At 45.7% G+C, this 14,443-nt stretch overlaps 1 protein-coding gene across 2 annotated transcripts in view; it reads left to right on the top strand.

Annotated features, from left to right (window-relative positions):
* ALKBH8 (alkB homolog 8, tRNA methyltransferase) overlaps positions 1–14,443 on the top strand; it is a 55,207-nt gene that overhangs the window by 28,143 nt on the left and 12,621 nt on the right. For both annotated transcript variants that reach the window (XM_050912555.1, XM_050912566.1), the window contains 2 exons: positions 2,816–2,922; positions 13,904–14,058. In XM_050912555.1, coding sequence (XP_050768512.1) covers positions 2,816–2,922; positions 13,904–14,058 — 262 coding nt within the window. The remainder of the gene's footprint in view (positions 1–2,815; positions 2,923–13,903; positions 14,059–14,443) is intronic.

The raw sequence follows: 14,443 nt of genomic DNA, 5'->3' as shown, positions 1-14,443 counted from the left end.
AAGTGAAAGGGAACAAGGTCCTCTTCCAGGCCCTGGAGGGAGATGGGAACTGAAAGTGTAGGGGGCCCCGTAGAGATCTCTTCATAGACTCTTGGAGAAAGTGCAGTTCTTGAACATCATCTGCAAGAACGGAGCTTTGTAGCTACTGCTGAGCCAGAAGGAGGGACAGTGGGGTAACTGAGCCTCCAGGAAGGAATCTGGACAGAGTCTCATGTTCAGTTTATTCTGCCATACTTCTGAAGAACCCAGTCGCTATCTTGTCCCCTCACACCTGTCCCCCAACAGCAGTGAGCCAGACAGGCAAAAGACAGACTGAGATATCATCTCACCCATTTCATCCAAGCACTTCACTCCCCACTTCTTTTCTTTTCACGCTTTTCCTTTCCTTACTTGCTGGTCCTGATTAGTTATCCTCTGGTTTCTTTGCCTTGCTAGAAAGCTACATCCTTTTATGGAGTTGTGCACCTAGTTGTGCTTTATGGGACAGCCTCTCTATCAGATCTATGAAGCCACTGTGTTTTCTCCTTCTTCACCCCATGCTTCTTTGAGAATACCTGAAAGAAATTGCTAAGTGGAAGGGAAGGAGCATGTTAGCAAGTGGCTGCCATTCATCTATTTGTGTAGCTATTGAAGTGTTTCACAGTCATTAATCAGAGCTTATACGTAGGCTTTATTCCTGTTCCCCCATATCTCTCTTCCCCTTTCAGCGCCACTGTTTGTCACCCTTGTCATTTCTTGCCTTAAATTTAGATAGCTCAACAGGAGAAGCTGTGTCACTCTATGTGGGTGGTACTACAGCGTAAATAATTTTTTTCCTAAAAATGTAAATGCCATTGTAGTTTGCTCCAGTGTGCACAACATTAAATAGTAAATGTTGTAAGTGGTAATTTGTAGTGTTTAAAAGTCTTACTTATTCAGTCTCTGTCTTGCTGGGTTTTTTGTGCTGAATGACTGATCATTGCACCACTGTTTTCTTTGTTAAACACATCTGTATGCAGAAGCAGAACTGCTTAATTTGTTTCGATCTGGCATACTGTAGTAAGTCTGCTTTTAAATTGCATACTTAGTAGGTTACAAATCAGGTGGCAGCACTTTCATGGTGCTAATTCTCCAGTGTAGCTGTAACTGCTGACTTGAATAGTTTTGGATCACTTTTCTTTTTTGGTAAGTCTTTTGTAACTCATTTGGCTTGCTTAAATGACCTGCTCCTTATTTTCCACAGCAAGAGTTTCTCTCATTTGGGAAATGTAAAGGGATAACATTCCTAGACCAAGCAGAAGCAAAATGTAGCACTGCCATCTGGGCTGTGAAATTGGAATAAAGCTGAAAGCATTACCTCAATATATTGCCATGGCTAGAAGCCAGGTGGCAAATAATAAAAGGATGGTCTGGTAGCTGGCATGTTAGTCAGGATCTTAGGAGACTGCATGTGCTTGTTTTCCTGCAAACCTCCAAGAATGTGGGCAGGTTGGGAATTATTTCTCTCACCTAATACTGGTTATCTAAATGTTATGCATCTACTCTGAGTTAATTGTCTCAGCTCAATCTGCTGTGAATGGATAGGCATTTCCAGAGGGCACAGGGTCATTTTGTATCACTTAGCTCTACATTTTAGACTAGGATGAATCACTGTGGAGATCATCATCATCATCATAGAATGGTTTGGGTTGCAAGGGACCTTAAAGATCATCTGGTTCCAACCCCCCTGCCATGGGCAGGGACACCTTCCCGTAGACCAGGTTGCTCAAAGCCCCATCCACCCTGGCCTTGAACACTTCCAGGGAGGGGGTATCCACAACTTCTCTGGGCAACCTGTTCCAGTGCCTCACCACCCTCATAGTGAAGAATTTCTTCCTTATATTTAAATCTACCCTCCTTCAGTTTAAAGCCATTACCCCTTGTCCTATCACTACATGCCCTTGTAAAAAGTCCCTCTCCAGCTTTCTTGTAGGCCCCCTTTAGGTACTGGAAGGCTGCTATAAGGTCTCCCCAGAGCCTTCTCTTCTCCAGGCTGAACAACCCCAACTCTCTCAGCCTTTCTTCATAGGAGAGGTGCTCCAGCCCTCTGATCATCTTCGTGGCCCTCCTCTGGACTCACTCCAACAGGTCCATGTCCTTCTTATGTTGGGGGCCCCAGAGCTGAACGCAGTACTCCAGGTGGGGTCTCACCAGAGCGGAGTAGAGGGGGAGAATCACCTCCCTCTACCTGCTGGTCACGCTTCTTTTGATGCAGCTCAGGATTCGATTGGCTTTCTGGGCTGCAAGCGCACGTTGCTGGGTCATGTTGAGCTTCTCGTCAACCAGCACCCCAAAGTCCTTCTCCTCAGAGATACGTGTGTCTCTCTGCATAGACTTCACAAAAAGACAGTAGCTGACTGCCTTAGCCCAGGTACCTAACTTTCAGATGCCTGAGTTACAGCAAATGAGCCTTCTCTTACTGTTATGCATTTGCCTTTAGTTAATCCTTTTCTACCTCACAGGTACACACAGAGATTAAACGGTGCTACTATGTTCTCACAAAGAAAGCTATTACTGTGAAAAGAAAAAAAAAAGTATTTTAGTATTTTAATTATCTATATATACACATATATTTGTGACTGCCTCAGATTTTTGAACACAGTGCTGAAAGGGAGAGATCTTAAGGACAGAGACTTAGAGGCTTTTGCATCCCTAGGAAACATGTAGCTGTTTCGTGTTAATCAGAATATTGCCACATTGAAGAGGCAAACAAAGCTAGGACTTGAGAATGCCTGGCATGTATATGAAGCTGTGTAAGTCATGCTTATTCATGGTGGCTGGTTTTGTTTCTTTTTAGATTGTGATGGATTTCAAACACCCCGATGGCCATACAGTGGCAATTATGCTGCCCCGATGCAGTTTATTGGTGATGGCTGGAGAATCCAGATACCTGTGGACACATGGGTATGTGTAAGAGTGCCTGCATTGCTGATAATAGAAGAATAATGTATGTTGTTTGCTTTGTTAATGACATTCTGTATTTAAAATTGCTCTGAAAGAAATCAAGTCAAGTTTTATAATTAATATACAAATTTACTCCTCTGCTCAGATGCTGCTCAGGTTAAATTGAAAAAATTGGGGATTTTAGGAAGCTAGCTGCCAGTCCCTGAGCTGCAGTTTCCTGCTGCTGTCACAAGTGAAGTTTTGCTCGGAAATCGCTCTCGCTTACATCTGTGATATGAAAGTCCTCAATGACTCTGAGCTGGCAAAGAGTTGATTGTAGTGCAATTAGCTTCACCATTTCCTTTCTCTCTTTTTGGCCCACAGCTTTTCCCATTGGATCACATGTGCCAAAGGCTTTAGAAAAGGGTTGGTTTAAGAGAGTGACTTCCCCTGCACAGAGGGCATGAGTGTGACAAAGGGGAGTCTTCCTGAGCTTTTCCCAGCTGCTTTAGGGACACTTTAACTACTGATAAGGCTGCATTGTACTGAGCGGGCTTGGGATCCTGGAAAAGAGAGTTCTTGAAATATGTCTTGAGGCTTTGCTTATTGTAGAGTTTAAATACATGCTTTTTAAATCATGCACCACTGGGAGATACTTACAATAGGAGTGCAGAAATTGGCAAAAAGGCTAAAATCTTGGCAAGCTCTGAGAGTGACAGTAGTGCACTTCAGGAGAATATGGAAACCCTCATATTGGACAGAAATGCCCATGGTAGATGTTTCTTCCTTTGTTTGACCCAAGCTGTCACTGGTTACAGCAGTCAGTTGGAGACATTTAATTATATTCTGTGTAAATTAAACATCAAATCCTTTTATTGGCAGAAGATTTTCTGCCTTTTAATTTTACTGGTTAATTTGTATTATGAAGAAGGGAGAATATGAACTCCCCAATGACCTTTACATTGTTCATTTTTATAGAGCACTTATACCACCTGTATATTCCCTCATTAAATTAAATAGTTGTAAAAAGCAGCTGCTACTTCTGACGTGCATCATTATAGAAGCCCAGGGCAGTGAAGTCCTTTGTTTTTTGGTATACAAGACTGAACACGAATACCAGCATTATAAGCTTCTTATTCTGTCCTGTCAAATACTATCAGTCATCTTTTGGAAAGGTTATCTACAACTCTGAGAACATAGTGCAGTTTCCATGTCAGTGATGTGGCTGGCCAGAGGAGCCGAGGGGCAGTCCCCAACCCCAGGCATCAGGCAGCTCCATGGGGCCGGGCTGAGGCCAGGTTGGGACGTCAGCCTGGGGGTCAAGGCCCGGATCAGTGGGGCAGTGGCTGTGCACAGACAGAGCTGGGAATGCATCTGGGGCTGTAGCTGGGGCAAGGCCCAGCAAGAGAGCCTCCGTTTAAAAGCAGCTCCCAGGGAAAGGAGAGGTGGCCCTTGCTGAGGCTTCTGGCTGTCTTCATGACAGCTTTCTCCAAGGCCACCAGCTCTGCTCTTCCCAAGCTGGCCCTGGGCAGCCAAACTCCCAGGAGGGGTAAGGATGTACGCAGGGCGCTCGCAGTACTTGCCAGCAGGCGTTCCAGTTGGGGTAGTGTACCTGCCTACTAAGAACTGGAATGAGATAATTACTTAACTCGCTTGTACCTTCAAGTGATGGTTGTCTTTTGAGAACCAATGACATAAACTATATTTAAAATGAAGATCCCAGATCTTTCTACTCATGTATAAGTTATTCCTGTCCCAGTGCTTGTCCACCTTTCCTAAAAATAGTTTTTCTGTATATTTTTGAAAGCAGTAGTGGGTCAAGATACTCAACTGGAGTAAGCTTTCCATCATGCTAGTGGAGCGTACTATTGTAATCAACAAGATTAATCATCCAGTGAGCAAGTGTAGTTAATTCACTTAAATACATCCTGACATTATGTATGCAAGATCATTTGTGATGCCTTTTATCTACTCCTCAGAAGTCAAATTAGGGAGCAAAAGGTTCAGTTTTGGAATTACTCTGGAAATGTTTTCAATGTGTATATTTGGATGCCAAGGGAATTAGAGACTTCATTTTGACCCTGTTAAGAAAACGCACAGGAAAAGGATTTTTGTTCTGTTCTCTCTGAAAGAGAAATATATGGTTAAGAAATAAGCTATACAGTGTCATCGAGGAGAGCAAAAGATAAGTGCTCTTTTTGTCTCATAGATGAACGTAAAATTATGGTTTTTCTGATGAGGTTAATTTGTGATGTTTTTTCTGATGAGGTTCATTTTTGGTTGGGTAACCTGGCAAAACACCATTCCTGACACTGCAATAGTAAAACAACTCTGTGCCAAGCAAGAGGATGTGCAGCATTTTATTTTTGACATTGTGAATCCTGTTTTTAGTCCAGCCTTTATGTAGGGTTCTTGCTTGTAGTATAGGCAAAAGGAAATTACGTAGGTTGAAACTAGAACCTTGAAAAAGAAGGCTTATTTCTGAAAATCTTAGCTGCTATGCTTAGGTTATTGCTGCAGGTACAAAAGAAAATCAAACAGAAAATCTGCAAACTCGGGATTTGAAGTTCTCCTGTCCAGGGAGTCTTGGGCATTCTCAGCTGATTATTTCATCATAGCTTCATTATCTGCCATGAACAAGGCAGTTCTTTATTAGATCCCATCCTTTCCATGGCTGTCTTTGGGAGATTTCCATTCTTGGGGCTGCTTCATGTCTCCTTTTCGCAACATCTAGATGGAGCATCAATGTGCTGCTTCCTGATTTCCAGACAGAAAGGACCTGCACTCTTTTTTCCCCTGTGACTAGATTAGAGATCAGCTTCCCTGCAGTAGGAAAGATGGCATACAGCAAAGTACGGGAATGCTGATCAGGCTGCAGGCTGCCTTCTCGGCATTCGGATCATTCTTCTTGGTTAAGTACTGGCACTGGTCAGCAGTTTCATGTGACCTGCAAAAAAGTTCCAGTTGAAATTTGAGATGAGACTGAATGTAAGACACTTCCCTCCCCCCTGCCTCCCCTTTTGGCTCAACCTATGGGGGTTAAACTCAGCTAACCAATATGGAAGTCAGTTTTATACTGAGAGTTTGTCCTGCTCGAAGTCAAGTACTTTGAAGTCAGCAGCTCTGAAGGGGCTTCGCTGAGAGGCCAGTTCCTTAGAGATGTTTTTTGGTGTTTGGGCTTTTTTTTTCTTGAGGAAATTTCTGCATTAATCTCCTTGATGACTAAGTTCAGGAAGCATTTCAGTGTGGCAGTAACAGCTTTGAAGTGCTAAACTATTTCCCTGAAGAGTTTCCATTTTGTTCCAAGAGTATCTACTTTTTCCCGTGTGCAAGTGATGGGAAACTACATGTGGGTGCAGCTGTTTCTCTTCTCTCATGTTGTGTTTTGCATTTTACTTTCTCCTTTTCCTCTTCTCTACTTTGAGAGAGATCCATTTATAGAGCTATTAAAAATTCTTGGGTTTGGTACTTTTTTGTAATGTAAACCTCTTCATAAAATTATTTTAAACTTTTGTCACCCCAAGAAAGTTCCAGATCACTTTCATTTTATGAATATTGTCCTTGCAAAAATGTTTTTGTGTTCCATTAAGATCCATGCCAAATCCAGAAGTAGCTTAAGAAGCTCTGCTCCCAGTCTGCTTGATTGATAGATTTTGGTCAAGAAAGATCTACAGCAGAGTTTCTCCCTTTAGGCATTTTAGCAAATCTCCCAAGTGCTACAATCTTTGCATCTTCTGTTGTCAATAAATGGAAAAGCAATTCTCTTGCAAAGCAGAATTCATTGGAGAGGCCCATTTGTAACAAGAAACTTCAATCTGCTAATGTAGAGCTTAGCCAATTCTATGCTTTTGTACCCATAGCCACCATTTTTAGTAGTGTATTTTATCTTTAACAAATATATTTTTTTATATTAAAAAATATAAGTCCTAGAAAAATAAACAATCAAACTTGTAGTGGGTTGACCCTGGCCGGATGCCAGGTGCCCACCAAAGCCGCTCTATCACTCCCCCTCCTCATCGGGACAGGGGGAGAAAATAAAACAAAAGGCTCGTAGGTCAAGATAAGGGCAGTTTAATAAAGCAGAAGCAAAGGTCGCGCGCGAAGGCAAAGCAAAACAAAAGATTTTATTCTCTACTTCCCATCAGCAGGCGATGTTCGGCCACTTCCCGGGAAGCAGGGTTTCAGTACGCGTAGTGGTTGCTCCGGAAGACAAATGTAAACAAACGAATGCCCCCCACTTCCTCCTCCTCCCCCTAGCTTTTATACTGAGCAGACATCATATGGTATGGAATATCCCTTTGGTCAGTTTGGGTCAGCTGTCCTGGATCTGTCCCCTCCCAAGATCTTGCCCACCCCCAGCCTACTGGTGGGGGGGCAATGTTGGAGAGACAGCCTTGATGCTGTGGGAGCACTGCTCAGCAGTAGCCAAAACACTGGTGTGTTACCAACACTGTTCTAGCTACCAATACAGAGCACAGCACTACGAGGGCTGCTGTGGGGAAAATTAACTCCATCTCAGCTAGACCCAATACAATCTCCACCCCTTATTCCATACCATTTGCATCATGCTCAGGTCCCACATAATTTAATACACACATACATATATCTTCTAACCATCCCATTGTATTTAATTCTCATTACTGAAATCCCTTCTTACCAACACTTACGACTTAAACTACATACTTAAACCATCTTTATACCCAACATACAGATTTACACATTCTCATTAACTACTATCTTCTGTCCTTTAACAGAGAGATATTACTCTCCCATTCCATGGGCTTCTTGCACTCCTCCAGTTGTTCACAAACAGGCTATGAGTTGGGCCCCGTCTGTCAAGATGGATGTTCAGGGCAGGAGAAGCAGTATGCTTGATTGTTGAGCACCAACACTGGCTTGGTTTCCATCATCGTTGCACTCGTCTTGTTCCTTGTGAAACTCACTCTTGATCAGTTCAGGTCATTCCTGCTGCATTACTTCCTACAACATACAACTCACATCACAGATTATTTTTCCCCCAAGGTTAAATCTCCTTGAGGCACATACGGGGTCTCCCCATCCTTCCGCATTACCCACCAAGTACACCCAGGTCCTTGAGCAAAGACAATCCCATGAATGGGTTTGCCTTTTCCCATGGGAGGAGCAATCCATACCGCCTTCCCCAGCCCCTTCCCCATGTGCACTACGGGGACCTTATCTCCTCCCACAGTATGTAAGGGTTTTGTTTGGGCAGGACCAGGACGGTTAGCAGATCCTCTGGTGTTAACTAGCCAAGTGGCTTCTGCTAAATTTGTATCCCAGTGCTTCCATGCCCCATTGCCCAATGCTCTCAACATAGTCTTTAACAGTCCATTATATCTCTCAGTCTTTCCAGAGGCTTGTGGGTGATAGGGGATGTGATACGCCCACTCAATGCCATGTTTCTTTGCCCAGGAGTTTATGAGGTTATTCTGGAAATGAGTCCCGTTATCTGATTCAATTCTTTCTGGAGTACCATGTTGCCACAAAATTTGCCTTTCGAGGCCTAAGATGGTGTTTCGGGCAGTGGCATGGTTTACAGGGTATGTTTCTAGCCAGCCAGTAGTTGCTTCCACCATGGTGAGAATGTAGCGCTTGCCTTGGCGTGTTCGTGGCAGTGGTCCAATATAGTCAATTTGCCAGGCCTCGCCATATTGAAAACCCAGCCACCGCCCTCTGTTCCAGGGAGATTTTACTCGTGTGGCTCGCTTGATTGCAGCACATGTTTCACATTCATGAGTGACCTGTGTGATGGCCTCCATGGTCAGGTCCACCCCTCGATCACGAGCCCATCTGTATGTTGCATCTCTCCCTAGATGTCCCGATGTTTCGTGGGCCCATCGAGCTACAAATAGCTCACCCTTACGCTCCCAGTCCAGGTCCACCTGAGATACTTCACTTTTGGCAGCCTTGTCTACCTGTTCATTGTTTTGATGTTCTTCAGTGGCGCGGCTTTTGGGCATGTGAGCATCTACCTGACGTACCTTTAGAGCCATGCTTTTTACCCGGGCAGCAATGTCCTGCCATAATGCAGCAGCCCAGACGGGTTTACCCCCGCGCTGCCAGTTGGTCTTCTTCCACTGCTGCAGCCACCCCCATAGGGCATTAGCCACCATCCAGGAGTCAGTATAGAGATAGAGTACTGGCCACTTTTCTCATTCAGCAATCTCTAGGGCTAGCTGGATGGCTTTCACTTCTGCAAACTGACTTGACTCACCTTCTCCTTCAGTGGCCTCAACAACTTGTCGTGTGGGACTCCACACAGCAGCTTTCCATTTCCGATGGTTTCCTACCACACAACAGGATCCATCAGTAAACAAAGCATAACGCCTTTCATCTTCTGATAACTCATTATATGGTGGTGCCTCTTGAGCACGAGCCACATCTTCAGGCAATGCTCCAAAATCTCTGCCTTCTGGCCAGTCCATGATCTCTTCCAGGATTCCTGGGTGGTTGGGTTTCCCCAGTCGAGCTCGTTGCGTGATCAACGCTACCCACTTACTCCATGTAGCGCTGGTTGCGTGGTGTGTGGAGGGGATGTTTCCTTTGAACATCCAGTGTAGCACAGGCAACTGTGGTGCCAAGACGAGATATGCTTCTGTACCAACAACTTCTGAAGCGGCTCGAACCCCCTCATATGCTGCTAGTATCTCTTTTTCAGTTGGGGTGTAGTGGGCTTCTGATCCTCAGTACCCCTGGCTCCAAAACCCTAATGGTCGACCTTGGGTTTCTCCTGATGTTTTCTGCCAGAGGCTCCAGGTGAGACCATGCTCCCCAGCTGCAGCGTAGAGTACATTTTGCACAGCTGGTCCTGTCCGGACAGGCCCAAGAGCTACCGCACAAGCTATTTCCTGTTTGATATGCTCAAAGGCTTGCTGTTGCTCAGGGCCCCACTCAAAATAGTTCTTCTTTCGGGTTACTCGATAGAGAGGGCTCACAAGCTGACTATAACCTGGAATATGCATTCTCCAGAACCCCACAAGGCCTAGGAAAGCTTGTGTTTCCTTCTTGTTAGCTGGTGGAGACATAGTTGCTGTCTTGTTGACCACATCCATAGGCATATGACGGCGTCCATCCTGCCATTTTATTCCCAAGAACTGAATATCCTGTGCAGGCCCCTTGACCTTGCTTTTCTTTATGGCAAAACCAGCTTTCAGAAGAATCTGAATTACTCTTTTTCCCTTCTCAAACACTTCTTCTGCCTTGTTGCCCCACACGATGATGTCATCAATGTATTGTAGATGTTCAGGGGCATCACCCTGTTCCAGTGCAGTTTGGATTAGTCCATGACAAATGGTAGGGCTGTGCTTCCACCCCTGGGGCAGTCGATTCCAGGTGTATTGAACACCTCTCCACGTGAAAGCAAACTGTGGCCTGCACTCTGCTGCCAAAGGAACTGAAAAAAACGCATTGGCAATGTTAATTGTAGCATACCACTTGGCCGCCTTCGACTGCAGTTCATGTTGGAGCTCTAACATGTCTGGTACAGCAGCACTCAGTGGTGGTGTCACTTCGTTCAGACCACGATAGTCTACTGTTAACCTCCATGCCTCGTCAGACTTTTGCACTGGCCATATGGGACTATTGAAAGGTGAGTGAGTCTTGCTGATGACTCCCTGGCTCTCCAGTTGATGAATCAGCTCATGGATGGGAGCTAGGGAGTCTCGGTTTGTGCGATATTGCCGCCGGTGCACTGTCCTGGTAGCAATTGCCACCTGCTGTTCTTCAACTTGCAGCAATCCCACAATGAAGGGATCTTCCGAGAGGCCAGGCAGGGTAGATAGCTGTTTGATCTTCTCTGTGTTCACAGTAGCTACACCAAAAACCCATCGGTACCCCTTTGGGTCCTTGAAGTACCCTCTCCTGAGATAGTCTACACCAAGGATACAAGGGGCCTCTGGGCTGGTCACAATGGGGTGCTTTTCCCACTTGTCCCCTGTTAAGCTCACCGCAGCCTCCAATACAGACAATTCTTGGCATCCCCCTGTCACTCCAGAGATCCAGATGGGTTCTGTGCCCCTATATCCTGATGGCACCAGCGTACACTGTGCCCCGGTGTCTACCAAAGCCTTATACTTCTGTGGGTCTGATGTGCCAGGCCATCGGATCCACACAGTCCAGTATACCCGGTCATCCCTTTCCTCCTCCTGGCCGAAGGCAGGGACCCTCTACTCTTGTTCCTGGTCAGAGTATTCACTGTCTGACCCTTTCAGTGCCAGACCAGAAGTCCCCTCACCGGAATCAAGGGAGGTGATTTCAGTTCTTCTATGTCTGGGAGATTGCCGGTTGCCTTCTTGTGTCTCTACAGCAACTACGCTGACAGACTTCTTGGGTGACCCCTTCTTAACAGCAGTCTTCCCTCTCAGTTCACGTACACAGGCTTCCAGCTTAAAGGTGGGTTCACCATCCCACTTCCTCATGTCTTCCCCCTGGTCACGCAGGAAGAACCAGAGCGCACCACGCGGCATGCACCTGGGGCTCCCTTTCCTTCTGACCGGGGCAGGAGGGGACTGACTTCTTGGGGCGCCCCTAACAGCCAAGGCGCTGTTCTGTAGGGATGAGGAGGTACAGAGATTTTCTTCAAAGTTTTGGAGCCAAGAAGACACTTTCTCCACAGTTGGTGTATCCATATCTGGGCAATACATCGCTGCCAAGCTGTTAGAATAGGACGCAGGAGCACTTTGAATCACCTTCCTCCACATGGCCCGTGTGCACAGGACATCCTCTGGATCTTTGGAGACCTCATCATCATCTAGATCACTGTAGATTACTTCCAGCACTGCTAATTCTCTCAGGTATTGGATGCCTTCATCTGCAGTAGTCCACTTCCCTGGGGAGTTCACAAGATCTTCCTTGAATGGATATCTTGCCCTCACACTTGAGAGGAGTCGTCTCCAGAGACTGCAAATTGCTGCCTCTTTTCCAATTCCTCTCTCAATGCCCCGGTTTCTAGCAAGAGATCCCAACTGTTGGGCTTCCTTACCTTCCAATTGCTGACTGTCAGCCCCGCTATCCCAGCATCGGAGCAGCCAGGCAGCAATCCGCTCACCTGGCTGGCGGCTGTAATCTTTCCGCATGCCTCGAAGCTCTGATGAGGTCAGAGACCGGGTCGTTTCTGCTTCCTGGCTAAGTTCTCTCATTCCTTCCTCCCATTTCTTTGTCGAAGGACCGGCTTCTTGAACAAACCTTTCCTCTTCTTCCTCCTCCCTTACTAATCGAGGGTATGGACCCATTGTTCTCCTTGTCCACTGTTTCTTTTTCACTACTGGGTCACTTACTGTAGTTGTTGTTGTTTGGGTGCCTATCTCAACCATGGCGTTCTCAGATGCAGTTTGGGTCCCTGCCTCAACCGTAATCCTCTGAGAATACTGAACTGTGGCTCGACAGGCACAGGCCAGGCCCCAGCACAGTGCTAGAAGCTGTTGGTTTTCATTGGGATAGGCAAGGCACCCCTCTATCAAGTGGTGCGTCAGTTTGCCAGGGTTGCTTGCCTGTTCAGGTGTAAAGTCCCAGGCTATGGGAGGTGATAACCGTCCTAGGAATCTGCCCAAATCCTTCCAAACACCCTGCCACCCAGGGACCGGCCGCCCCAGGGCACATTTCAGTATTGCCTCACCCAAAAGTTGTCTTCTCTTACACCAGGACGAGACCAAATTCCACAAAACCCATAACATGCCAATAGTATTAATGAATAGTATTAAACAGCTCACATAAGGGTGAACAAGGACCTCAGGAGCTTGCATAATAAAACCATCCACATCAGTCCCGGGTAGGGAGAAGGAGATGTATTCCCTCATCTTCTCCACAAGATAGCTCCCGCAGCACAGCAAGGCCATCAATGCCAGGACAAAGCACATCATAGCCATTGTTTGTACCAGCAAGTTCCCAAGTTCCTTCATCCTTCCCACAAAATAGCTCCCCCAGCACAGCAAGGCCATCAATGCCAGGGCAAAGCACAGAGCCATTATTTCTATTAACATGTTCCCAAGCTCAGCAAAATAAAGAGATAAGCAGTGCAGCCAACAAACTCCGTGACCCACACAGGAGCTTGCCACTTAATAACTACTATAGCTATAGCACGCTTAATACAAAACTGCCGTTGTCTTGTCCCTGTTCGGGCACCAAAAAGGACTGTAGTGGGTTGACCCTGGCCAGCTGCCAGGTGCCCACCAAAGCCAGTCTATCACTCCCCCTCCTCAACGGGACAGGGGGAGAAAATAAAACAAAAGGCTCGTAGGTCGAGATAAGGGCAGTTTAATAAAGCAGAAGCAAAGGTCGCGCGCGAAGGCAAAGCAAAACAAAAGATTTTATTCTCTACTTCCCATCAGCAGGCGATGTTCGGCCACTTCCCGGGAAGCAGGGTTTCAGTACGCGTAGTGGTTGCTCCGGAAGACAAATGTAAACAAACGAATGCCCCCCACTTCCTCCTCCTCCCCCTAGCTTTTATACTGAGCAGACATCATATGGTATGGAATATCCCTTTGGTCAGTTTGGGTCAGCTGTCCTGGATCTGTCCCCTCCCAAGATCTTGCCCACCCCCAGCCTACTGGTGGGGGGGCAATGTTGGAGAGACAGCCTTGATGCTGTGGGAGCACTGCTCAGCAGTAGCCAAAACACTGGTGTGTTATCAACACTGTTCTAGCTACCAATACAGAGCACAGCACTACGAGGGCTGCTGTGGGGAAAATTAACTCCATCTCAGCTAGACCCAATACAAAACTTTATGGAAGGAAAGGAAGGGAGGGAAGCGAAATGTAATTACTTGCAATTAAATAACACTTTAATTAATGTCATTAGTTTGTGTCAGCTCCTCTTTTTTTCTCTGAAATTGAGCAAGTTGAAAACTGAGAAGCAGCAGTACATTAAATAGCATGTTGTAATCACACTTGTCACAGTATGTAAGAATTGTCTTCTTATATAGATGGATTGTTTTTTTTCTGATGCAAATTGAATTATTCTTTTATTTTGTGTTACTTTGTTTTAGGATTACACCCCGAAAATATGATGTCATTCAAGCATCTGAGCTTGGGCAAAAAGTTGGAACAATCACTGCTGATGTTGGAGATTTAACACTAAATCGAAGGGAAACAAGGACATCATTTACATTCAGGAAAGTAAGGAGAAGCCCTTGCAATTGCAGTAAGTGTCTTGAGGTGATCTTCAAGTCAAAATTGTTATTTATCACCAATATGTAAGCATTTTTTTTGAGCAAACCGGTTTATCCCTTTGGGTAGTTTTGGCAGTCCTGGTAGCCATTCCTGAGTGGCTTAGGGTTAGGCATACTCTATGGCTTGAATTGGTTGCATCCGTGTAGTTGCTGGAGTTCCTATATACAGGAGGGCATTTGGCTTGCTCCGGAGCCAGGCAAGTAGTCTGGGATCTTGCATTTCATTGGGACCTCAAGTGCCAGAATAATGTAGCAGAATAGAAGTAGCTACTATTCCTCAGGTTCCTGTCAGTTTTGGTTGCTTTTTATTTGAAGTGGAATGTAATTTTGTGAAAATAAGTACATTAGAGAAGGAGA

Source organism: Gymnogyps californianus, chromosome 1 (genome assembly GCF_018139145.2).
Source record: "Gymnogyps californianus isolate 813 chromosome 1, ASM1813914v2, whole genome shotgun sequence".
NCBI lineage: Eukaryota > Metazoa > Chordata > Aves > Accipitriformes > Cathartidae > Gymnogyps > Gymnogyps californianus.
Note: the sequence above shows the minus strand (reverse complement) of the source record. Positions and strands in the feature narration are given on the sequence as shown.